The sequence below is a fragment of the Heterocephalus glaber genome, unplaced genomic scaffold (genome assembly GCF_053883595.1).
Source record: "Heterocephalus glaber isolate CG9 unplaced genomic scaffold, H.glaber_assembly_v1.0 deba00001744, whole genome shotgun sequence".
NCBI classification, from domain to species: domain Eukaryota; kingdom Metazoa; phylum Chordata; class Mammalia; order Rodentia; family Bathyergidae; genus Heterocephalus; species Heterocephalus glaber.
The window spans coordinates 556499-581682 of NW_028258450.1; the positions used below are offsets into that span (position 1 = coordinate 556499).

General features: G+C 44.0%; 1 protein-coding gene and 1 long non-coding RNA gene across 2 annotated transcripts; one reads left to right on the forward strand and one right to left on the reverse strand.

The window, feature by feature from the left end:
- The first annotated feature begins 7543 nt into the window (after positions 1-7543).
- Cxcl17 (C-X-C motif chemokine ligand 17) lies at positions 7544-21145 on the forward strand. The gene is made up of 4 exons (XM_004873008.4): positions 7544-7725; positions 18213-18293; positions 18989-19090; positions 20720-21145. Exons 1-4 carry the CDS (start codon positions 7647-7649, stop codon positions 20815-20817), a joined length of 360 nt encoding a protein of 119 aa, XP_004873065.1. The 5' UTR covers positions 7544-7646; the 3' UTR covers positions 20818-21145.
- On the reverse strand, positions 13413-25078 carry LOC147821326 (uncharacterized). The gene is made up of 3 exons (XR_015447200.1): positions 24701-25078; positions 23662-23840; positions 13413-14367 (listed from the first exon to the last, which is right to left on the reverse strand). It is a non-coding gene; the product is annotated as an uncharacterized LOC147821326 (long non-coding RNA).
- Between the last annotated feature and the right edge of the window lie 106 nt (positions 25079-25184).

Consider the following 25184-nt stretch of genomic DNA (forward strand, 5'->3'; position numbering starts at 1 on the left):
TAAACCACAGGGAAAGAGGCGAGAAGAAACCTGAGCAAAGGGAACTGGGTGTCAGGCACCGTCGGGATGCTGCTTTTGAAGGGGATCTCAGAAGTTGAAGTGGGTTTGCATGCTATTTCATTTGCACATCTCCACCACCACACAAATTATTTCACAGAAGGACGCTGGCCCTCCCTCAGAAAGGTGAAGTAGCTTCCTCTGCTGCTCCTGGTGCTGCTTGTGTGCTCGTCCACAGTGGACCTGGTGCCTCTTCTGTCAAGCGGCAGCTGAGGAGACTCGGGTGCTTACTATGGCCAATGAAAACCCAAGGAAGGAGCCAAGACTAAGAACAAGGATCATATTAATTTGCAGGTGGCGCACACCGGATGGCTCGGTGGTGCAGCGTAAGATTAAGAGACAGACACCACCTAGTAAGCCAATGAAAAACTAGTGCGAACAACAGGGTTTGTGGATAAGGGAGATCAGATCCCAATTTGATGGAATCAATAAATTAATTCAGCCAGTCAGTGAAACAGTCACACCTGCACAGTTGGAAATGGAGGATGAAGATAACAACTGAGCCGGGGATGTAGCTCAGTGGCACCGCTCCTGCCTGGCAAGCACAAGGTCCTCAGTTCAACTCCTGGTACAAAAAAAAATGAAGATGGGATGGGGAACATACTAGTTCTCTGAAAACAATTCCCTTTCTCTATTAGTGGCTGACCATTCAGCTCTTATTGGTTTTTGTTTGTTTATGGTACTGGGGATTGAACTCAGGACCTTGTGCTTTCAAGGCAGGTGGCAGAACCACTGAGCTAAATCTCTGGCCCTCAGCTCTTATTGTTATCATTCTGTAAGTTCTTTTGCTCTCACTACTTTAACAAAAAAAAGACATAAAAATCCTTGTATACCTTGTTTGACTGGAAATTTTTAATATTTTGCATTTACCATTGTAAAACCAAGGACAATTTTATAACCTTTTCACAGGGCAATCTGTTTTGAAGTAGGAGTAAATTGCTCATTAAAAAACCAGAATCCTAGATAGTTTCCCCTTTAAGTCAAGTGTCTTGTTTAAATAAACTTCTGGTTAAATGAACAACAACAAAAAAAGGTGATGTAATTTTCCAAAGCTGGTGCTGAATCTGGAATTAAAGACTAGACATGTCTAGTTCCAGGGCCCATTCCATTGCTACTACCACCAGGGCAGGACTAAGCCCAGCAGGGTAGCTTCTGTGAAAAGATACAGTTAAAAACCAAGGAAGTTGGGTAAGCTTAACAAAGAGGGGCCATATGTTGTAGGGCCATAAAAACTAGACAGAGACATCTGAACTTGATCTTGTGATTACAAAAGAGCCACTGAAGGTTTTGAGTAAGGGAGAAGCCAAATGACAGCTTGAGCAAAGGCCACAAAAGGATGGTGAAAACTGGAGTTCAGAGTCCTTAAACTAACAACACAAGGGGCCACAGGATACAGAGGAGTGAAAGTTGGACTACGAATCCGAAATCCTGGGTTTAAATGCAAAAGTCATGATGATATAGGGGAAATACAGGTAACCCCTAACCTGCTAGATGTCAGATATGCCAAGTTCGTGTTCCCCAAAATAGAAGAATGAATTCTAAGGAAACAATGGAGGTTAAGTTTATGAAAACTTGGGCCGGGGATTTAGCCCAGTGGTGCTGCAGCCTACCCTGCAAGTGCAAGGTCCTGAGTTCGAGCCCCAGTAACAAAGAAAGAAGTATGAAAACTTTATGGACAGAGATAGCTCCTGAGAAATAAGAGGGGAGGTTGCTAACGAGCCTACTTCTCAAAAGAAGACTTATAGAGGGCAGGGGATTTAGCTCAGTAGGTCCGATGCCTGCCTCAAAAGCACAGGTTCCGAGTTCGATCCCCGGTACCAAAAAAAAAGAAGAAGACTTATAGAGCACAATTATGAGGATACAACATGGGTCAAAACTATGATCAATCAATAAGAGTACAAGTAGAGCCACTTAGGTAATATTGATCAAATGGGGAAGCAACTCGTGTAACAAGTGCATATGGAAAGAACAAGGACCTTCTTTAGGAAGGGATAAATCAGGGGGTCCTGGTCACCCACAAGGGTGACTGATGTCTGTCTAGACTTTATTGGACCAGGTGGCACCAATTACCTTATCTCTTGGGAAGGTATGTAGGCCTGGTCATTCCGTCCCTATCTTGAGGCCTGGCCTCCAATGGATGTGCCTCCCGCCACAGTTGTAATGTGCTCTCAGCTTCTGCACCAACTCCCTTGAGGGCCTAGCCCTGTCTGAGTGCACAGAATATTTCTACCTAATTTAGTTATCTACAACAACAAGTAATGAGGTATGGTTCTCTCTTCATCCATAAATCAGGTAGAGTGAGAATTAACCTCGACATGGCCTCTAAAACTTGGCTAGTCAACAGTGTGGTCCACCAACTGGCAGCAAGAGAGACTCTCAGCCAGGGGTCACAGTGGTGTCTGTAGTCCCAGCTATTTGAAAGTCTGTGTCAGGAAGATTACTGGAGCCGAGGAGTTGGGGGGTAGCCTGGACAACGTAGCAGGACTTCATCTGTTGGGGGCGGGGGGGAAGGAAGGAAAGAAGGGAGAGAGAGAGGAAGGAAGGAAGGAAGGAAGAAAGAAGGAAGAGAGAGAGAGAAAGAGAGAGAAAGAAAGAAAGAAAGACAGACAGACAGACAGAAGGGCCAGGGATTTAGCTCAGTAGTGCTGCCACCTGCCTCGAAAGCACAAGATCCTGAGTTCAATACCCGGTACCAAAAAAAAAAGAAAGAAAAAAAGAGGCAGAATTGTAGTCCCCATCAGAAGAATTACAATCTGTACTTAAACAAGATCCTTGGGAGGTGCGCAAGTATATTGAAGTTTGGGAAGCACTTCTCCAAAGTGTCTTCCAGTTCGGAAATGCAGTTATGGACTGGGGATTTAGCTCAGTGGTTCCAGTGCCTGCCTCACAAGCACAAGGTCCCAAGTTTGACCCTGGTACCAAGAATAAATAAATAAAATAAAATGCAGTTATTTCACATTCACTTCAACTCTGTTGCTCCATAGGAGAAAAAGAAAAATAAAAAAATTTTATCCGTTTGCCTCATTTGTGCCCATAGCCTGCCCCAGACTTGCCCATATGAATTCTTTAGGAAACACCAGTGAGGACGTGCTGCCACCTTGTGAGCATGATCAGTAAATGTATTTAACCTGTGCGGTTCTCAGTAAATGAGGGGAAGGAGGGTGAACTCCAATCCACACGTGGTGATAAGAGAAGCACAAAGTGCACAGTGATAATTTGGCAGGCATCATGGCAAAATGTCATGTTTCAAAGGGATTTTTATAGTACCCAATAATAAATGTATTATTAGTGGAAAACCTGAGATCCACACCAAACTCCACCTTTGTAATTGTAGGAATCACTGTGACAGCTATTTTCAGACAGCCCCTAACTGAACTCTACCAGTAAACATGCAATTTTCCGAGGAAACTTACTTTTCTGCCACAGTTCTTTGGCATCCTGAGCCACACTTGGTCTGATACACATTCACCTATTCCTACTCCGTATGGGCACCAAAATAATACCTTTTTATACAACAACTTTTCAAATACTTGTATCCACCACCATGTGCCAGACCCCCACAACTATCTTCCCTCAGGCATCTTCCAAATGATAGGATCTGAAGCCCATGCACTTGCCTGTCACTTTCCTGTGTGTGAAGCTCAGCAGGCACCTGGGAAACTCAGAATTTTAGGAGTGTTCCAACCACAGCACCAGAGCCACAGGGCTACCCATCCCCCCATACTGGCACTACCCACATATCTAGAAGGCCAAATACCACAGCGGCTGATCTGGGGATACTACTTTTTCCTACCTGTGCTGCTGCTCAGTCATTCCATACCTGTGTAGGTGTATTAGGTTGGTTTTTTTGGTTTTTGGTACCAGGGATCGAACTCAAGGACCTTGTGCTTGTAAGGCAGGCAGCAGCACCACTGAACTAAATCCCTGGCCCTAGGTTTTTTTAAATCCCATTTTACTTTTTTTTTTTTTGGTACTGGGGTTTGAACTGGGGTCCTTGCCCTTGTGAGGCAGGCAGCGGAACCACTGAGCTAAATCCCCAGCCCCTCATTTTACTTTTTAAGAAGTAAAATTTACTTATCAGAGCCAGGCACAAGTGGCATACACCTGTAATCCCAGCACTAGGGAGGTTGAGGCAGAAGGATCATGAACTCTAGGCCAGCCTAGGCTACATAGGAAGACCCCTGTCAAAATTTTTAAAAAGGAAGGAAGGAATATTTAATATGTTATGAAGTGTACACTAGAGCAACACAGATGAATAGGATCTGGCCACATGCACATGTGTGTGTATGCGCACACACACACACATACACACACACACACACACACACACAGAGCTTCAGGGTTTGGAGGAAATCCAATTCAAAACTAGACTACTATAGCTGAGTGAGAAATACTATGTTAGATGTCAACACTGACTTTGGGGGGGGCCCATCTCATCAACAGCCTGGGAAAAATCTTCCACTCTTGGTTCCTTTGGCTCAGTTTTCCTCACATCAAGCTCAAAATGACATAGGAGAATGTAAATGTCCCAGATGGTCCTCTTCACTGTCACGGTTAGATTGGGCATTTCCTTCCGGGTAATCAGGGAGGCTGTGAGCTCCCACTTCGTTTTAAATGTGCTCTCTGTCCTACCAGGGCTCAGCACATTTGCATGTGCAGCAGCCAGATAGCTTCACACTAACAGAAAATCTAGCAAGAGGGCCAGGGATGTAGTTCAGTGGCACTGCATCTGTCTGGCAAGGTTCTGAGTTTGATCCCTGGTACCAGAAGAAAAAGAAAAAAAAAAGAAAGAAAATATAGCAAGATTGTGTTTCATTCCTGTGGCTTTGAGGCTAACTGGCTGATGACACTGACCTAATCATATAACCTCCCTGTACTTTAGCTTCCAACCCTCCAAAGGGGGACAAGTGTGAGAACTCCTTAGAGACAGCACCAAGCCTTATTCTCTTTGGCACCCACCATCCAGCAGATACCAGGCACACACTGGGCAATCCAGTGTTCAACAAATTTATGCATGAACAAATGACTATTATTAGAGCAACTGGAAGCATGGAAGCGATTAGCAAATATTCTTGAATGTCTGCCAAGTACACTGCAGAATGGGGAAAGCAAATAACCATGGCAGAGTGGAGCTTTCTCCTTGCTCGCCCTTTACCCCTCTCTGGGGGAGGGCTTTTGCAAATCAGGGAGACTCTTGACACAAATAATGTTTCCGACATGGGCTAGAAGTTGTTAATATTAACCAAAGAAAAAGTCTGTTTGTCTCAAGGGTGTTGTATATCAACGAACCTGAAAGTCCCAAAGCCCTATCCTGCGATATGACCCCACCCAAATCCACAGAGGGGAAAACCACAGCGAAAAAAATTCCGGCCAGTTCACTAGCTGAGCAAGGGTAAACAGACTGGGGTAACCCAGAGGAAACTCTCAGCATTGACTAACACAACTTTATGAGGAAGGCAAAACAAAGCATCCCCACTGGGCTCCCTGTGAAGACATAACCATGTATCCATAATGTTTTCTCTCTTCTTAATGAGTTGTACTTCCACGCACTCTCCAACACATAGGCCTAGTTAAGCGGTTACAAAATTATCATTCAGGGTCCAGGATTTAGCTCAGTGCTTCTGCCACCTGCCTCATAAGCACAAGGACCCGAGTTTGATCCCCGGTACCAAACAAACAAACAAACAAAATTATCATTCAATTCAATAAATGTTTGTAGAGTATTCCATAGTACCAGACCCTACATGCATCCTGTGGCATCCCAGGGTCTGTGGCCCTGCCCTCAAATATCCAATTAGCTCCAGTTTACAACACACTCCTCTGTTCTCCCATCTTCTTTGCCTTCCACCAATCCAAATTCTACCCCACCTATGAGACTGAGCTCAAGTACCACCTAAGCCAGAGTCCCTCTCAGTCCTCAGTGAACCTCTGCTACCTCTGAATGAACGTTGGTTCCACTTTTATCTATAGGATTTATGAAGTGAATGGCATCTCCTTGGTTAGGCTTAACCATCCTGAAAATGGAGTCCATTTTAAGAATTTTCCCAAAAAAAGAATTTTCCAGAAAGAAGGCGTATCAGTGGTTTGTATCAAACCAAACCCAGACCAAACCCAAGACTTCAACTTGAAAATAGCTTCCATCTCCTAGCACAATTCTCCAATATGCCAATAGGCCAGGATATCTTGAAAACTGAGAGACTAGGAATAGCCTAACAAAAATTAAAAAGAGGTTGATCAGTGCCTTCTCTTTTAAGTCATACCATCTTTTCTCATGCCTTCCTGGAGGCTTCCAGGAAGGACTCCTTGTTAACTATCCCTTCAGCCCTCACAGAATTACCCAGCAGTCAAACCCAGTCTCTGCTCTTTCTCTGACACATTTCTAAAGCCTCTGGGATAGACACCAAGTTTATAAGTGCTCATGTTCCATGACTGTTGTTTGGATCTTGAATGCCACCAAAAGGCTCATATGCTAAAGGCTCAGTCTCTAGCCTGTAGTGTAATTGGGAAGTGATGAAACCTTCAGGAGATGAAGCCTACTAAAAGAAAGTTAGGCCATTAGAGCAGTGCCCTTAAAGAGGATATTGAGACCCTCCCCCCTTCCTGTCTCTGCTTCCTGGTTCCCATGAGGCAAACAGTTCCCTCTGTCATGTGCTCCTACCATGATGCACTGCTTCACCATAGGCCCAAAAGCAATGTGGAACAGATGACCATGGAGCAAAACCATCAGCCAAAATAAACCTCTCCTCTTCTGAGCTGATAATCTCAGGTGTTTCGTTGCAGTGATGGGAAGCTAACACAATAACCCTTAGTGTTTACTAAAGTATTATTACTTTTCTTCTTTTGCCTGGAGATGTTTCCAACCAAAGTTTGGTGGCAGAAGCCCCAGCTGCCTGGGAAAACACACTTTAAAGCCATTGCCATCTTCCCAATGAACCATGAGGAGGCTTGGTTTTACCACGGGCCCGGGAGCAGTGCTTTGAACAAGGGAGAATTGCCCTCTCCTCATCCTGCCCTTCTGCAGCCTTACATGGCTACAGAGTTGGTGGAACAAGGTGAGGACAGGGCCACTGTCCAAGCAGTAGCATTACTCTTGCCATTCTTTGCCAAGGATGAAGTGGAAAGGACAGAGGGGAAACAGACATGTCCCTCTCTCTTCTGCCAACCGGTAGTGGCCACTTTCTTGCTAGAAACCGTCAGTGAAAGATATAAGGAAATTTAAACTAGAAAAAGGTCTTGAGGGAGAAATCATAACACATGGAGGGGTGGGGAGGCAAGAAGGAGGACAGGAGGGAACAAGTACGGCTGCCAAGTGATCAGTCACTTCTTAAGTTCTTAAGAATGCTGCGTTTCTTTTGTTTGATCAGTTTCACCTCCCAGATTCCCGTAAAGCACCTGGTCCAGTCTGTTAGCTAACAACAAACTCAGCGTCACCTCACCTGTTCTTGCCCTCTCATGAGAACACTGGGCTGGGATTAAAGCCCAGACCACTAAGCCAACCACCGCATGTAAGCCATTCCCAGGAACCAGGAGCCACTGCCTGGGAGCATTTCAGACACTGCAAGGAACTTGCAGCAGCACTGACAGCCACCATGAAGGTTACAATCTCCTTCCTCCTTCTGTTGCTGCCACTAATGCTGATGTCCATGGTCTGTAGCAGCCCAAATCCAGGTAAAAAAATTTTTTAAAGATTAATTTTTCAGGCTGGGGATTTAGCTCAGTGGTTTTGCTGCCTGCTGCGCAAGTGCAAGGACCTGAGTTCGATCCCCTGTACAAAAAAAAAGATTAATTTTTCTATGAAGGGGGTAAGGGATAAAAAAAAATGGTGGCAAAACAGGCCACACATGCATTAAAGTGTAGCCCTTTGAGCTACAAAGATTTGGGGCAAGATAGCCTTTCTCGGTGCCGGTTTCCTCATTTAGAAAAAGGAGGCAACAGTACATAAACTAAAGTGTGTTGAGAGAGTTCAAAAGATATTGTACGTGAAGGGGTCTGCAACTATAGCTGGCGAAATACACACGCGTGTGCGCTAGGTCAACCAGCATGTGCTGATCTTACTGTCTCCTCAACCCCCTCTCCAGAACAGTAATGAATTTCCCCGGTGCCACATGCCACCAGCAGTTTCTAATCCTATGTAATGGTCGTGTAATAATAAGAAAAATCCTGTCGCCAGACCATACTGATATGGACCCAAAGCCATACCAAGCCCTGTGCTAACAGCCTTGGGCAGTGGTTCCAAATTCGCTCCGGTTTTCACCACAGCAGAAGTGGCCCTGATCTTTCCAAAATAATGCACAGAAGAGAGATCATCCCCATATATATTCCTATTCAAGAGCACCATCTCCCCAAGAGCTACTTTGAGGTGAAACAGGTTGTTACATACAAAGCATCAACTTGGTCCTAAAATCAGAAGTTCCACCCTACTCCATCCTAATTTCAAACTTCCCCTCCTTTTTAGAGACCGCCCCAGAAGCTGCTGAGTCCCACATCCCTAGGACCCAGGCCACTGCTCGGGAATGGAAAGCTTTTCCAACACTATGACAGACACCAAGGCTTCAGTCCTCAGATGGATTCAGTGCTCTGGCCCCGACCTACTTTTCCTACTCATTAACCAATACTCTATGCTCCACATGAAGTAGACTGTGCAGTCCCCTGAACGGGTTCTGTGTGTTCCCATCAGCTCAACCCTGCTCACACATTCAGCTCAAAACCTGGCTGCTCCCTACAGCCTCCCTCGGTCCCTGCCAGAACCAGACACGCATGCCTCCTTCTCAGAGCATGCTCAGCCCTAGCTTGATTCGCCTTTTGCATTTGTTGTATTTTTGTCTCAGACTGAAAGAGGGGGAGGCTCTCCTGCCTCCAACCCCTTCCTTTCCAGAGTGTGACCTCCGTGCCAGCACAAACTGGTGTATTGTTTCTACAGCCGTCACACTATGCAGCACACTACTCAGTAAATATTAGCTAAGTCCTCACATTTCTAAGTTCAAAATTTTGCCCTTTTAAGATTCAGCACTAGGATTCAATAGCCACTCTGCTGACACATGGGGCTGAACTATTCTTTGTCATAGGGGACCATTCTGTGTATTGTAAGATGTTTAGCAGCAGCTAGAAAACCTCCATCCATTAGATGACAGTTCCCCTCAAGAAAGCTAAAAATATCTCCAGACATTGCCAAATGAGGGACAGGGACAGACACCTATTCGAGAATCATTCCTCTATGCTAATAGTTCTCCAATTTAACAACACATTTAGACTCAGCCTTACAGTTAGGGGACCTAGATCCAAACCCGGCTCTGGATTCACTTTGCAAACCTGGACAAGTCACTTAACTTTTGTGAACCTCAGTTTTATCATCTCAAAAGTCAGTAAAATACCAATTAGCATATAGACTTATAAAGATTAAATGATCTATAACATGCATCTACAAGGTGTTCAATAAAAGAAGTCCAATTTGTAAAACAGCTCCTAAAGCCCAAGGATGATGAATTGGGTAAGGGCAGCCCTGTCGCCAGGTGGCGCTATCACAAGCGCCCTGGAAAGGGCAGCAGTGGAAATCAAGCCTTGCTTCCCAGCGAGCAGTTTCTGAGTTCAGTTTTGCCAGCATAAATTTGAGCCAATGAGCGACCAGAGGAAATGACACCACCCCCTCACCCTCTAAAACAATCCTCAAAATAAAATCTGATCTTACTTTTTATCTCTAGAAATAACTACATCTGTGCTCACCACAGTATTCTTTTCACAGGGGAAACAGTCAAAAAATAAAGTTAAGAATATATGAGACTATTAGGAAATAAATTACTTACAATAGATTATTCACTACTTATATCACTTAATCATAAAATTACTATTAATAAGAGCTGACATGTGTTAAGAACTCATGTTTCGGGCATTGTTCTAAGTGCTCCACACGGATGGCATTATCTCATTTTGTCCTCATAGAAATCTAGTGTACCTTTATATTTTTAAGTTTTTATTTTTCATGCTTTCAAAAAGGTTGCAGAAATAGTCAGAGTGGGCCGGGTATTTAGCTCAGTGGCTTTGCCTGGCTGCTGCACAAGCACAAGGACCAGAGTTCGATCCTTGATACCAAAAAAAAAAAAAAAAAAAAAAAAAATAGAGTTCCAGTATATTGTTCCTCTGGTTTGTTTCAAATAATCTTACATAACCATAACAAGATTATCAAAACCAGGAAATTGGCACTGGTACACTAAGGGTAACTAATTCACAAACATTCAAATTTTGTTAATCATCCAAATAATGTCCTTTTTCTACTCCAGAGTGCAATCCAGGATCCCACACTAAATAAAACTGCCATGTCTCCTTAGTCTCCTCCAATCTGGGGTAGTTTCTCAGTCTTTCCTCATCTTCCATGATCTTGACTGAAAAAAAAATTTCAAAATACTTTGTAGCATGTGCTCAATTTGAGTTTGTCCAATATTTTCTCCTGATTAAGTTCAGGTAATGGATTTTGGGTGAGAATACCACAAAGGGATACATCCTCAGTACTGGAGGCCCAGGACATCGCTGGCTCATTACTGGTGATGCTAACTGGTGAAGGTGGTGTCTATAAAGTTACAACTGTATTTTTCTCCCTGTATCTTGTGGAGAGATACCTTGTTTGTTTATTTGTGTTTGTTTGTTGGGGTTTGGGAGGGTTGTTGTGGTGGTGTTTTTTTGGTTTTGCTTTGTTTTTTTGTTTTTTGAGACAGAGTCTCTCTGGCCTTGGTTCTGCCTGGCCTTGTACTCACTATGTACCCCAGGCTGGCCTCAAACTTGTGGCGATCTTGCTGCCTTAGCCTCCCAAATGCTGGGATTATGCGCTACCACACCCAGCCAAGAAGAGATACTTTAATATTTTGAAAATATTCTGCTTCTTATACTTTTACCCACTAAGGTGGTTTTTTGTTTTGCTTTGGTTTTTTTTTGTTATTGTTGTTGTTTTTGGTACCTGGGATCGAACTCCGGACCTTGCGCTTGGGAGGCAGGCGGCGGAACCACTGAGCTAAATTCCCGGCCCTGTTTTGTTATTTTGTTTTGGGGGGTTTTGGGGGTTTTTTTGGTACCAGGGATTGAACTCTGGACCTTGCACTTGCGCAGCAGGCGGGGAAACCACTGAGCTAAATCCCTGTCCCCGTTTTGTTTTTGAGACAGGCCTTGAACTCACTATTAGCCCAGCCTGGCCTTACACTCAGGCAATCCTCCTGCTTCAGCCTCTCGAGTGCTGTGATTACAGGCATGCACCACCATACCCAGCTAACCATTAAGTTTTAGAATTTATTAATAACTCTTGCTAACAGTTATTACTGTAGCATTACCCAAATAGTGATTTTTCTATTTAATTATTCTTTCTACATTTTTTTTTTCTGTACCAGGGATTGAACTCAGGACCTTGAGCTTGCCAGGCAGGCGCAGTGCCACTGAGCTACATCCCTGGCCTTTCTACATTTATTAACTGGAATTTTACTATAAAAAGAGCTATTCTTTCTCCTTTTGTTATTTATTCAATTATCTATATCAAAATGGACTCATGTATACTTATGAGGTATAATTCATTATTATCATTATTTATTGTGTTGTTCATATTGTCTCTAAATTGCCCATTGGGAGCTCCTTCAAGTTGGCTTCTGTGACCTTTTAATACCCTCATCACTATTTGAGCAGTTCCTTATTTTCTGACACTAAAAGGTGTTCCAGGCTCATCTTTTACTTTACTGCCCCAGCCCTGGAACCAGTTATTTCTCCAGGGAGCCCTAGTTCCTTTGGTGGAGAATGCTATTTACAAACCACAACTGCTAAATGTGCCCTTTGCTAGTACTGTAAGTGCAGCGCTTCTAGGCCCCCTAGTGGAACAGAGCTAGAAAATAACATACATACTCTCCTACTAGTAGCTATACTTTAAAAACTACTGGTAGCAAGCACAAGGACAGGAGTTCGATCCCCGGTACCAAAAAAACCCAAAAAACAAAAAAACTACTGGTAGGCGGGCCGGGGATTTAGCTCAGTGGTTCTGCCACCTGCCTCCAAGCGCAAGGTCCAGAGTTCAATCGCTGGTACCAAAAAAAAAAAAAACTACTGGTAGGTAAATTAGGGAATAGAGAAGTTAAGCAAATTGTCCAAAAATCACAAAGCAAATGTGTGGTAGAACTAGGAAGTCAAAATAATATAGATGTACTGGAAGTCCTAACAAGTTCATATGAGCAGAAAACCACAAGCCTATATTCCAGTGTAGACACAGTCCTCAGAAATAACTAGACCACAGTAATAACCACAATAATAACCAGCAATACTGAACACCTGTCTGGTCACTGGGCACTCACAGTACTGCATTTATTCCTCACAGTTCTGCAAGGTGGCTATTCCTATCCTCATTTTACAAATCAGGGAAAGGCAGTGTGATGGCGCAGGCCCGCAATCCCAGCACAAGGCAGAGGCAAGAGGATAGTGAGTTTGAGACCATCCTGGGCTACAGAATGAGTTCAAGGTCAGCTTGAACTACACTGCGAGATTCTGTCTCAAAACACAAATCAGGGAACCGAGAACTGAGGACACTAAGTGACTTGTCTAAGACTATATAATTAGGTGACAGAGCAAGTAGTTAACCCCAGATCTCCTTAGATATAAAGTCCGTGTTTATTCCACTGTATCAGTGGTTCCCAAACGCAATTTTAGGTGGAATATAAATTTGCATGTTTCACTTTAATAGTTATGTTTACTTTCATACATGTCAGAAAAACATCTAAGCATCCGGGGATTTAGTTCAGTGGTTCCACTGCTTGCCTTGCAAGCACAAGGACCTGAGTTCAATCCCTGGTACTGAAAAAGAAAAACATCTAAGCATACATCAAGCCTGTAATTTCACAGATAATATCACATAAGAACAGCTGTTTTGTCACCGTGCCTGCCTGGCAAGCACAGGGTCCTGATGAGTTCAATCCCCACTACAGAAAAAAAAAGAACAACTGGGCTGGGGATTTAGTTCAGTGGTTTCGCTGCCTGCTGCGCAAGCGCAAGGACCCAAGTTCGATCCCCGGTACCAAAAAAAAAAAAAAAGAACAACTGTTCTGCAAAATAAACTTAAAAGGGCAAAGTATGAGGTGAGTAACAGTGGAGCCTACAAAAGCTGTAGGAAAAAAGTCATAGGTGGTCTATAAATGTCTGAAGTCTGGGAGACAGTACTACAGTAGCACGAAGCTTCACTTTCATTTCCATCAATTAAATGAGGGTCAGGTGGGGTTGCAGAAAGAACAAGAGACTAAGGATCTTGGATTTGAGTTTAATTCTTAGAGATGTCACCATTACCTTGGTGAACTTGGGCATTTCATTTACTCTCTCTGGGCCTCAGTTTCCTCATCTGAAAATATAGGACAGTGATTTAATCAATTAATATCGTCCTTTTGAAAGCAATTTGATAATAATATCAATAAATATAAGAACTATTCTTAACTTTTGACCAGTAATTCTATTTTTCTAAGAAAATCATACAAAATTTGGAAGACAGCTACATAACAAAGAACTTTATCAGTATCTAAAAATAAGACAATCTGCCAGAGATTTAGCTCAGTGGTTCCACCGCCTGCCTCGCAAGCACAAGGACCCAAGTTCAATCACCGGTACCAAAAAATAAATAAATAAATAAATAAATAAATAAAATAAAAATAAGACAATCCAAATATTCAGCAATAGGAAAACACTTAAATAATTTAGACTATACTTACTGGGAGTACGATACAGTCATTAAAAATATCTGTTATGGCCAGGCATGGAGGCAAACACCTGTAATCTGCCCCTCTGGGAGGCTGAGGCAGAGGGATCACAGGCTCAAGTCCATTGTAATTCAGCAATTTAGGAAGACCCTGTCTCAAAATCTTTAAAAACTAACAAAGGGCTGGGGATGTAGTTCAGTACAAAAGCCCTGGATTTAACCCCCAGTACTGGAATAAAAAGTCAATGATGAAGATGACATAGTAGGGCCGGGGATTTAGCTCAGTGGTTTCGCTGCTTGCTATGCAAGCACAATGACCCAAGTTCGATCCCCGGTACCAAAAAAAAAAAAAAAATGACATAGTAATATCCTTTGTGAAGCAGGGAGAAAAATATATAAGATTGTTCACATACTGTGATTATCACTACATAAAGAGAAGCATACACAGGTATCCCAAAATACCAACAGTTAGTAAGAACAATGAGTTATTTGTTGTACCTTCAAGATTTTCTCTAGAATATTTGTATTATACTTAGAATGAAAGGGCCAGGGATTTAGCTCAGTGGTTCCGCTGCCTGCCTCACAAAGCACAAGGTCCTGAGTTCGATCCCCTGTGCCAAAAAAAAAAGAATGAAAAACCTTCTCAATTAAGAGATTCAATTAAGTAATTTCCAAGTTTGCTTTTCACCCTAATATTTTGTGGCTTTTTTCTGGAAGAAGAAGGAGAGGTCACATAAGAGTAAAATATTTGAAAAATTCCATTGGCAGGGGCTCCACTTGTTTAAATTATTTTAACAGCTCTCAAAACAGCACACGAGAACATTTGAAAACTCGCACTTGGAGAAATGAAGCAACACCCCCACCCCCATCTGTGTGCAGAAGGGGCACGAGTCTGGGAAGTCTGGCCACATGTCTTCTCAGGGCCTGCTCCAAATAACTTGTTTGTCTACTTATTGAACAAGTATTTGCCAAATGCCCATTACTCAACAGGAACTTTGTTGCTGAATGAGGACTACACAATTAGTTCTAAGTATTCCGAAGGAGAAAGACTTCGTTTTAGTTTGCTAGAGTTGTCACAAGAGAATAGCTGAGACTGGGTGGCTTAAGCCGCAAAAATGTATTTTCTCACGGTTCTGGAGGCTGGAAATCTAAGGTTGCCGGCAGGTGTGCTGGAGTGCAGGTGTGGGGGCCTCTGTCCATGGTTTGCAAATAGCTGCTGTCTTTGTTTGGGCTGATATTACAAAGCGCCACAGACAGTAGCTTATGAACAACAAAAAGGTATCTCACTGCTCTGGAGGTGGGATTTCTGAGCTCAGAGGGTCAGCAGCACTGGGTTTCTGCAAGGAGTCTCTTGCAGCCTGGACACAGCCCACTTCTTGCATTTTCACATGGGAGAGAAGAGAGTGCTCTGGGGTCCCTTGGTTAGGGCACTAATCCCACTAATCCGGGCTCCACCTTCACAACCCAATGGCCTCCCAAAGGCCCCTTTTCTAATACTATCACATTGAGGGTTAAGATTTCAACATGGTACTGCACAAAAGCAGACCTGCGGATCAAAGGCACAGAATAGAGGATTCAGAAACAACCCCGGGCACATCCAGCTATCTGATTTTTGACAAAGGAGCCAAAAACATTCACTGAAGGAAAGACAGCCTCTTTAGCAAATGGTGCTGGGAAAACTGGCTATCCCCATGGAGAAGATTGAATATAGACCCATATATCTCACCATGCACTAAACTAAAATCAAAATGGATCAGCAATCTAAATTTTAAAACAGAAATAATCTGCTGGAAGATAAAATAGGTAAAATACTTGAAGACATAGGCATAGACAAGGACTTTCTTAAACAGAACTCTGATTGCTCAAGAAGTAATGTTAAAAATCAACAAATGGGATTATATTAAACTAAAAAGCTTCTGCACAGCAAATGAAACAACCAAGAGTGAAAAAACAACCTACAGAATGGGGGAAATTTTTTGCCAGTTATTCCTTAGGCAGAGGACTATTATCTAAAATACATGAAGAACTCAAAAAAATTAGACACCCCACCCCATCATCTGAACATGGTGGCACATTCCTGTAATCCCAACACTTGGGAGGCTGAGGCAGGAGGATCACTGTGAGTTTGAGGCCACCCTGAACTACATAGTGAGATCCTGTATCAAAAAACCCCTAAAGGGCCGGGATTTAGCTCAGTGGCACTGCACCTGCCTCACAAGGCACAAAGTCCTGAGTTCGATCGCTGGCACGCCCTTGAAAAAAAGAACCCTAAAAAAATTAGACCCCTCCAAGTTAAAAGACCCAGTCAAAAAATGGGCAACTTAAATGAATACTTTTCAGAAGTACAAATGACCAATAAATACATTAAAAATGTTCAGCATCTCTGACCATTCAAGAAATACAAATGAAAGCAATATTAATATTCCATCTTAATCCATAAAGAATAGCTATCACCAAAACATCAAATAATAATGAATGGTGATAAGGTTGCCAGGAAAAAGAAAACTTTCTACATTGTTGGTGGAAATGTAGGTAGTACCGCCACTATGGAATTCAGTATGGAGACACCTCAAAAACTAAAAATAGCCTCAGCTATTCCCCTCCCAGGGACCTTCCTGAAAAAGTTAAAGACATCATATGACAGTGATACAGGTATACCCATGTTTATAGCAGCACAATTCATAATAGCTAAATCTTAGAAGTGGCCTATATGTCCATCAACAGATGAGTAGACAAAGAAAACGTGGTATTTTATACACAGTGGAGTACTACTGTGCCATAAAGAAGGATAAATGTGAGTCATTTGTAAGGAAATGGATGCACCTTAAGACCATAATGTTAAGTGCGATGAAACAGACACACAAGCTTAAATACAAGAAACCCAAAATATAAATAAAGAGCAAAACAAAATATAGACAATAGAAAATAGGGAGATAGATCTTTTGCAAGAAGAAAGAGTACCAAGAAATGCAGCGAGGGAAGATGAAGGGGGACAGAGTGGGAAGAAAGAATTAAGATGCGCTACGTGCATGTACCAGCCCCCCACGATGAGCGTACTCATTAGGTACTGCAGACATGTACTAACAAAAATAAAAAATTTTTTAAATATTTCAACATAAGGATTTTAGGAGGCACAAACATTAAGTTCGTGCCAGGGATTTAGCTCAGTGGTTCCGGCACCTGCCTCGAAAGTGCAAGGTCCCTAGTTTGATCCCTGGTATCAAAAAAAAAAAAAAACCAAACAAACATTAAGTTCGTATACCTTCTTACTGTATCCTCACATCATTGTTTCTCTGTGTTCACACATCCTGAGGGACTTTTCTGTGTGACCAAATCTCGTCTTCTTTTAAAGACATCAGTCAGACAGGAGAGGGTCCCGCCCCTTTTCTTTTGTACCAGGGATGGAACTCGGGACCTTGCACTTGCAAGGCAGGAGGCGGAACCACTGAGCTAAATCCCCAGCCCATGCCCCATTTTAAATTAATCACATCTTAATCACCCTGTCTCCAAATACAGTCATTCTGATGTGTTAGAAGTTAGGGCTTTAACATGTGCAGACAGTCTAGTCCATAATAAATTTCAAACCATAAACTATAGTTGGAGGAAGACTCTGAGCTCCATTAAAATACAGTGGGAACCATGTGAAAGGAATAAGTGATTACGACAAGAAATATCAGAAACAACTATAAATAGAGGTGTCATGTGGGCCCAATTTTAGTGTGAGAACCTCAAATCTCTATGCTGTCATCCTTGATCATCACAAAAATATTTTAGAGTCAGGTGCAGTGACGGCCACCTGTAGTCCCAGCTACTTGGGAGGCTGGAGCAGGAGGATTACCAGGGCCTAGGAGTTCAAGGACAGCCTAAACAGTACAGCAAGACCCAAAAACAATCTTTTAGGCATAAACTAGGCTTGGGTAAAAGCCAAAAAAGAATGTATTTGTTCCAGAGGAAGAAACATAAATAACATCCTCCTAGAGTTGAACTAGGATTGTGGATTCAAATACAGCAACTTGGATGTCAGGTGGAAATCTTGATTTGTGGAATAATATGCTCCTTGCTCCCATTCCTTAAGTCATAAGTCTTTTAATATTGGGCCGGGGATTTAGCTCAGTGGTTTTGCCACCTGCTGTGCAAGCGCAAGGACTTAAAAAAAAAAAAAAGTATTTTAATGTGGGTCTCAGGGGAAGAGTTAGAGTCTTGGTAACCCCCCACCTTCTATCCTTTCTTCCATTCAAAAGCCATTCTTTCTCCACCTACCTTCAGCTAAGCTTTCCTTTAGGCTAAATTTTAAACCTCAACTCCTTATCCATTTAAAATGCTCCTCTCCAGAAATACCCTAGATCCTCCAGGTAAAAGAGCAGGTGAAACAGAACCAGCGCAGTCAGCAGACCTTTTCTGTCGGCCCCTTCCTTCCCTTTCCAGTGCCTGGGAGTAACCTGTTTCCTCTCAACAGGGGTCGCCAGAGGCCACAGGGACCAACGCCAGGCTTCTGGGAGGTGGCTCCAAGAAGGCGGCCAAGAATGCGAGTGCAAAGGTCAGTCACTCCGAATCCACAACAATGGTGGACCCACGCATCTGCCGTGAGAGCTGACCGCAACAGGCCAGCACCAGCAGCACCCACGGCTGCTTTCTTTCCGAGTTTCAGACAAGAACTAGATTCCCTCAGGATCTGGAGGATTCACAACTAGATCTCAAACTGTCCCCGCCCCCTTTCCCTTTCCCCCGAAGACCAGGGCTGCCTTTTTCCTAGCCTTCTGAAAGCATCCTGGATCCTATTCTCAGTCTTATTTTACTCACAGGAAAAACTAAACGGGAGGCTAGATGGCTTGCCCAAGGTAAAGCAGCCCTAGAAAGATAACACCTAGGCCTCTCTTCATTCTTCGGTTTCCTCAGCGATATCCCAGTGCCCCCTCTAAACTTGCCACCAAATCCTTGCCCTGTAGAGTTCAGGAAAAACACCTCAGAAGTCCTAGTATTCACACAGCTGGCTGTCTCCGCTGCTCTCGGGTCGCCCTTTTCACATCCATTGCAGTACCAGAAGACCCAGAAGATGACAAGGCCCTGCCCCACTCCCTTCTTTCAAACATGCTAACATCTGGGTTGGGGATGTAGCTCAGTGGTACTGCGCCTGCCTGGCAAGCGCAAAGTCCGGAGTTTGATCCCCAGTTCCTGGGAAAACAAAACAAACAAACATACCAACAACCCCTGTTATCTAACCTGTTATTTCAGATTGGTTCCTGAGAGTCCCTAGAAGAAAACTTATGACAGTGCCCAGGCTGCCAAAGAAGCGATGTCCCTGTGATCACCCCAAGGTCAATGTGAAGAAAATCAGTAAGTTTCAAGAGAAAAGCCTTCCTTAGCCTGGGGTGTTCCACACCTGTAACCCCAGCACTTGGGAGGCTGAGGTACGAGGACAAAGAGTTTGAGGCCAGCCTGGGCTACAGAGCAAGACCTTGTATTTAAAAAAAAAAAAAATGACAAGCTACAGAGGAAGAGATAACTGTGACATACAACCTACAAAGGATTAGTATTAGGATTATATAAAGAATCCCTACAAGTCAGTAAGTGAGAAGGCAAGCGATACAACAGTCAAATAGACAAAACACTTGAATAGCCACTTAAAAAGCCAACTAGCTAATAAGCATTGGGAGGCTGAAGCAGGAGGATCGCTTCAAGTTTGAGGCCAGCCTGGGCTACACAGTGAGTTCAAAGGCCAACCTGAACTACATAGTGAGATCTTGTATCCTCCCAAAATTAAATAAATAAAAGACCAAAAAAGGAGACCAAAATGACATTGTCATTAAACAATCATCAAATTGACAAAAGATTTTAGGGGCCAGGGATTTATCTCAGTGGCACCACGCCTGCCTCACAAGCACAAGGTCCTGAGTTCGATCCTCAGTACCAGGAAAAAAAAATTTTAAGTCTGACAATACCAAGCATTGCCAAGGAATAGAGAAACTCTCATATGCTGTCAATGGAAGTGTAAATGGTAAATCACATTGCAAAAGTGTTGGCAGTTACTTAGTAAAGTTTAAGCTATGTGTACCATATGACCAAGCAATTACACTATTATGTATATACTCAAAAGGAATGCTTATCCACACCAGGAGACATATGCAACAACTTCATAACAGCATTGCTCATAACTGCCCTAAAACTGACCAAAAGACACAAGAGAAGAGCTGTAGTATGATTTCATGCACTGTCTTAGTTAATTTAGGATGCTGTAACAAAGTATCAGCGATGGAGTAGTTATAAACAATGGAAATGTATTTCTCATAGTTCTGGATGTTGGAAAGTCCATGGTCAAGTTACCGGTAGATTCAGGGCCCACTTCCTGGTTTACAGATGATGCTACTTGTGCCCGCACATGACAGAAGGGAGGACCTAGCTCCTTCTGTTCCCCTCTAAAGGTGCTACCCACTGACCCCATTCCTGAGAGTTCTACCTCCACACCTATGTTTTCCTGATTTTCTATAGATGGATAGTATTTTGCAATAATAAAAGATTTGTTCAAGGTGCTGGCCAAAGCAATACAAGTATAATCTCTTTTTATGTTATTTATTTATTTTTTGTTTCATTTTGTTGGACTTTGGAGACAAGGTCTTGCTATGTGTTACAGGCTGACCTCAAACTCACCATGTAGCCCAGGGTGGCCTTGAACCTTCAATCTTCCTGCCTCAGTCTCCCAGAGTGCTGGGATTACAGGCGTGTGCCACCATGCTAGGCTTGTCTTGTTTTTTTAAAGTAAACTATTATGTTTATATACAAAAAGATTTGTAAGAATGTGTAACAGTATTGACAGGGGGTTGGTAGAAAAGCTTTTACTTTTTATTGTATGTTTTTAATTTTAGTTTTTTCTACTAGACAAATCTTACTATTATAATTTTAAAGCTCTTGTCAACATTAAATTTTTAAAGTTTTTTAACACTAGCTTCCCCTTTATTTGTACCTTAGGACACCGCAGGCACCACAAGAAGCCAAACAAGCACTTGCAAGCCTGCCAAGAATTTCTCAAACGATGTCAACTAGCGAGCTTAGCTCTGCCTTTGTAGGGGCTCTGAACAGAAACCTTCAAAAACTCAAACCTGTCCAAAAGGCAGCAAGCACTCCTAGAGCACACCCTTCCTCTCTCCACTCCCTGTCGCACTCCCTAGGTCAATCCTGTGCCCTAAAGGCACTTTTCCCAACATCACCTTGATTATTGCTCCTTCTACTGTTTTCTTCTGTCTTTTCCTGTGCCCTCCTCTTACCTTGCTTTAAGCTTTAATTACCCAGTTACCTGAAAGAGACTAGAAAACCCATCCTCCTAGCTGGTCTGACTTGACCTTAAATAATCAAGAAAAGTAACAAACAGAAGTCAATAAAAGTTTCTAAACATAATAGGGTCAAATTCATTTCTTTTAAATGGTGCCTAACAATTCACATTCAATCCACATGATCCACTTTGCCCTGCTCACTCCAAATCCAACCCAGAGTCTAGATATATTTCTCCCAAGACCTTTACTCTTTCTCCACTGCCCAACTTCTTACTCTTTTTTTTTTTCTGGGTCGGGGTAGGGTGGGGGGTTACGGAGGACTGAAACCCAGGGAGTGCTGAGCTACATCCCGAGCCCTTTTTGTTTTCTTTTGAGACAAGAGTCTACTAAATTGCTCTGGCTATCTGCCTTGCCTCAGCCTCCTGAATAGCTAGGATTACAGCCACATGCCCATTCCCACCTTTTTTATTTTCATTCAACAAACCTTTCTGAGGCAAGAGCTAGGTGGGGCAAAGAAAGCAGGCATAGCAATGAATCAGATATTGTCTTATGAAAAATTATATAATTAAAAAACTGTCACAGTTTCCTAGCATGTAGGCAGCCTTCAGTATTTATGATTGCTATCTCTATCATTATCATCATTAGTAATTGTAGTCTGTAGGTTCCCAAACTAGTACAGAAGATATTGAAGAATCTCAAATGTCTTTAAAGGCTTCCAGCCATAAAAACAGGAGGACATCGCCTTTTTTTTTTTTTTTTTTTTAGCACCAGTGTGAAGTGATCAGTGACAATACAAAGAGATTAAATTGGCAACCAGTTGTAGTAATGAGTAAAGAGGGAAAAAATATTACAAGTATAGAGACTCTGTCCCTCTCTAACCCTTTTCCCAAACATCAGAAGGGGTGAGGAGAAAAAAAAAGGAGCACTCATTCAGAACGGGCTTCTGTCTTCCCAAATGAAACAGAAGACCAAATTGGGATGGTTTCCTAAGGGACAGGAGCATTTTAACTGACTGGTGAGAAGGGTGGGGCCCTCTTTATGACACAAGAGGCCAAGCCCATCCCTTCTGGTGACAGCACAGGGCGCACAGCCTCCTCCTAGTCCTAGGCCCTCTTCCCAAAGTGGAAGTCACAGAGGGCATCTGTTGGCACAGGGGTGGAGGGCAACCATCAGCCACCTGTCTTAAAAAGGAAGACCAGGGGTGCCAGGATGGAGGACAGGACTGCAAAGGGAGGCGACATTACAAGACTGTGAAGAGGGCGGCCCAGGGGAATTCAGAAGGATGAAGCCTGTGGCATCAGCATTTGCCCTGAGGGAAATGACGCCCATGGAGCCAGGCTCTAAGTCAGTGTCCAGGCCAGGACGGGAAGCTGAGCTAGACCAGAGACCTCTAACCGAGCCCCAGTCTGGGCCAGAAAAAAGACCCACAGCCCAACCAGAATGGAAAACTCAGCAGCAATCCAGTACCCAGCAGGAGTTTGCATCACAGCAAAGACCTCTCACCCAGCAGAAGCCTTTCATCCAACATGAAATGGAATCCCAGCAGGAACCTAGAACCTAACAAAAATCTGCATTGCACCAGAAATGTCTTGCCCCAAAGCAATCACCCCCGACCCACAGGGTGTACTTCAGTCAACAGGAAGCTGCCTCACTGCAGGGACCTGGTCCAGAAAAAGTGCCTACAACTCAACAGGAACCAGAACTGTGACAGAGAGATGTAGCCCAGCCAGGACCTGGGTCAACAGAGCTATCTCTTGCTCAAAAAGCTGAATTAGCACCGATAGCCCAGGAAATATCTGGACCCAGAAATGGGCGACCTGCCCAGATGGAGTCTACATCCCAAAAGAGACCTGAACAGTCAGCCCCCAAGACCCAGCAAACACCTCCAGTCCAGCAAGCCAAGTCCAAGGGAGGATCTTTGACAGTGTGGGGATTTCTAACAAGACTTCACGAACTATCTGTACAGCGATCAGCCCATGAGTGGAAGGCATTTTTTGAATGGATCACAGATTCAGACTCAGAATCAGATGTTACGCCATCTTCAGAGAAAGATCCTCCAGCCATGAGATGTGGAACAGTGACTCCAGGAGTGAAGCCAGCCTCCCAAAGGAAACCTGGTTCTGAAAAAATGCCAGGATGTGGTGGAAGGTTACTATGTAGGAAGACTGTTGCCCAGGATCGCAGGTGCTACCCAGACAAAGGTGAGTCCGACCCTGGAGGAAATGCACCCTCCCGGGGACAGTAATGCACTCATTCAAGAAATACTAAGAACTTTTTATACAACAGGTTAGCTCAGGTTATCCTTCAAAAACCCTGTGAGATAAATATCAACATCTCCAGTTTTTGTATAACAATCAACATTCCCATTTTAAAGAAAAAGAAGGATCTTGCACAAAGCCATCCATTAGGAAGTGTCAAGCTCAGGATTTAAGCCTGGGTCTTTCTCCCCTACCCAGGGCTGCCTTTCTACAAAGGATTTGGGTAACATCAAATAGAAATAGGAAAGAGCTCTGGGCAAGGGACTAGGAAACCAGGACTGCTGCCCTCCTCCCACTTTTCATTCATCCACACACAAAATCTGACCAAGTACGAGCTCAAGGGTGACACAGCAGCACAGTGCTGAGTGTGGGTGGACCTTACCCTTCCGAGTTTCCTCGCAGACAAGGCTGAACATCTGGGGAATTCAGGATCTCTGAGTCGACCAGGTCTGATCTCTGCTTCTGGGAAGACACTTGCTCCCCAGCCAGCTGCCTCCACAGGGAGTCTCAGTTGAGCCAGGCAGAATGGACTTGGTGTCTGGGTTTTCCGGAAGGAGGACCCTGGTAGAGGGGGTGTACAAAGGCAAGGATGGGTGGGAGCAGTGTCAGAGAGTGATGAGCCCGAGGCTCTGGCACCTCCTGGGGCTCTTCTGAAGCAGGCATTGTGACCCTGGGGTTGCAGGCTCCAGCTCTGTGGCACTCAGGCCCTAATCTTCCTTTTCTAGGCTCAAAACCCTTGCAGTGGAGAAGAGAAAATACAAGTTTATTGATGAAATTAGGAATTACCTATTGAGTAGCCTGAAAGGGGGAAACAACAAAGCCCCAATTCTGAAGCAAAGGGCACCTATTAGGCCATAGTCTGGAGGGTAAGCAAATCTTTTCTCTCTGCCCAGAGGCCTGTCCGGCCCTGGGAAGGCTGGGCCAACCCTCAAAGAGCTGAAGTGACCAGAGGTGTTAATGTCTCAGTGCCAGTGCTGGTTGTATGCTTTGGCAAGAAAAGGAGGAGAGTTCGAGCCTGCTTTCGGGATGCAGAGTAAAGAGTTGTTTCTCTAGTATTCCAGATCCCAGTCTCAAGGGACACCTGCACCAAGCAGCAGCAGCTAATGAGGCTGCTTCTCAGGCCTACTACTTCCTGCCTTTTCCCAGCCACATCCACTCCATCTACTTCCACTCCTCCCCACTTGCCAGCCCATAGCCCGAAGCTAGTGAGCAAGCTCAGGCATTCCCTTCTGGCTTCTCTCATTCTGTTAGGGGGAAGAGAGCAGAGAGAGAAAAACAAACCCAGGAGAGCTGAGTTTAGTGGCTCACGCCTGTAATTCCAGCTACTCAGGAGGCTGAGACAGAAGGATTAAGAGTTCTATGACAGTCTTAGCTACATAGCAAGTCCTTGTCTCAACAAAAGAAAAAGCATAGGGATATACCTCGGTGGTAGAGAGCCCATGGGTTTGATGCCCAATCCCACCAAAATTAAAAAAAAAAAAGATCTGAGCAATGGAAGAACTAGAATGGGGAGGGGGAGGGGCGGGGTTTCTTTCCCCAAGGCCCCCAGGCACAGCCACGCCTCCAGTGCTGGTCCCGCCCCTCCTCCCAGTGGTCGAGCTGGGCTGCTTTCTAGGGGATCCCTCTGTGGGAAGGTGAGTGGGATAGCGAGGCTAAACACTGGCACAGAGAAGAACGAGGCTTCCGGTTGAAATGATGTCCACGGGGCTCCCCACAAGTCCTGTCCGAACGACGCTTTTTGCTGCCTACAGGGCTGAATCTTTGTTAGCCCGGGGCTCTTTAATGCGTGCGAGGGGGCGAAGCCAGGCCTTGGGTCCTAGCGGCCAGGGGCGGGGCCCGGCTCCGGAGCTGGGCCAGGATTGCTCAGGGGGCGGGACCCAGAGAGGAGCACGCCCGGCATTGGAT

Bases quoted from the DNA above. Each gene is read 5' to 3' on its own strand.
- Cxcl17 (XM_004873008.4), top strand. From the start codon at position 7,647: ATGAAGGTTACAATCTCCTTCCTCCTTCTGTTGCTGCCACTAATGCTG. The intron at 18,294-18,988 runs GTCAGTCACTCC...CTGTTATTTCAG, and splicing joins CCAAGAATGCGAGTGCAAAG to ATTGGTTCCTGAGAGTCCCT. The intron at 19,091-20,719 runs GTAAGTTTCAAG...TTTGTACCTTAG, and splicing joins GGTCAATGTGAAGAAAATCA to GACACCGCAGGCACCACAAG.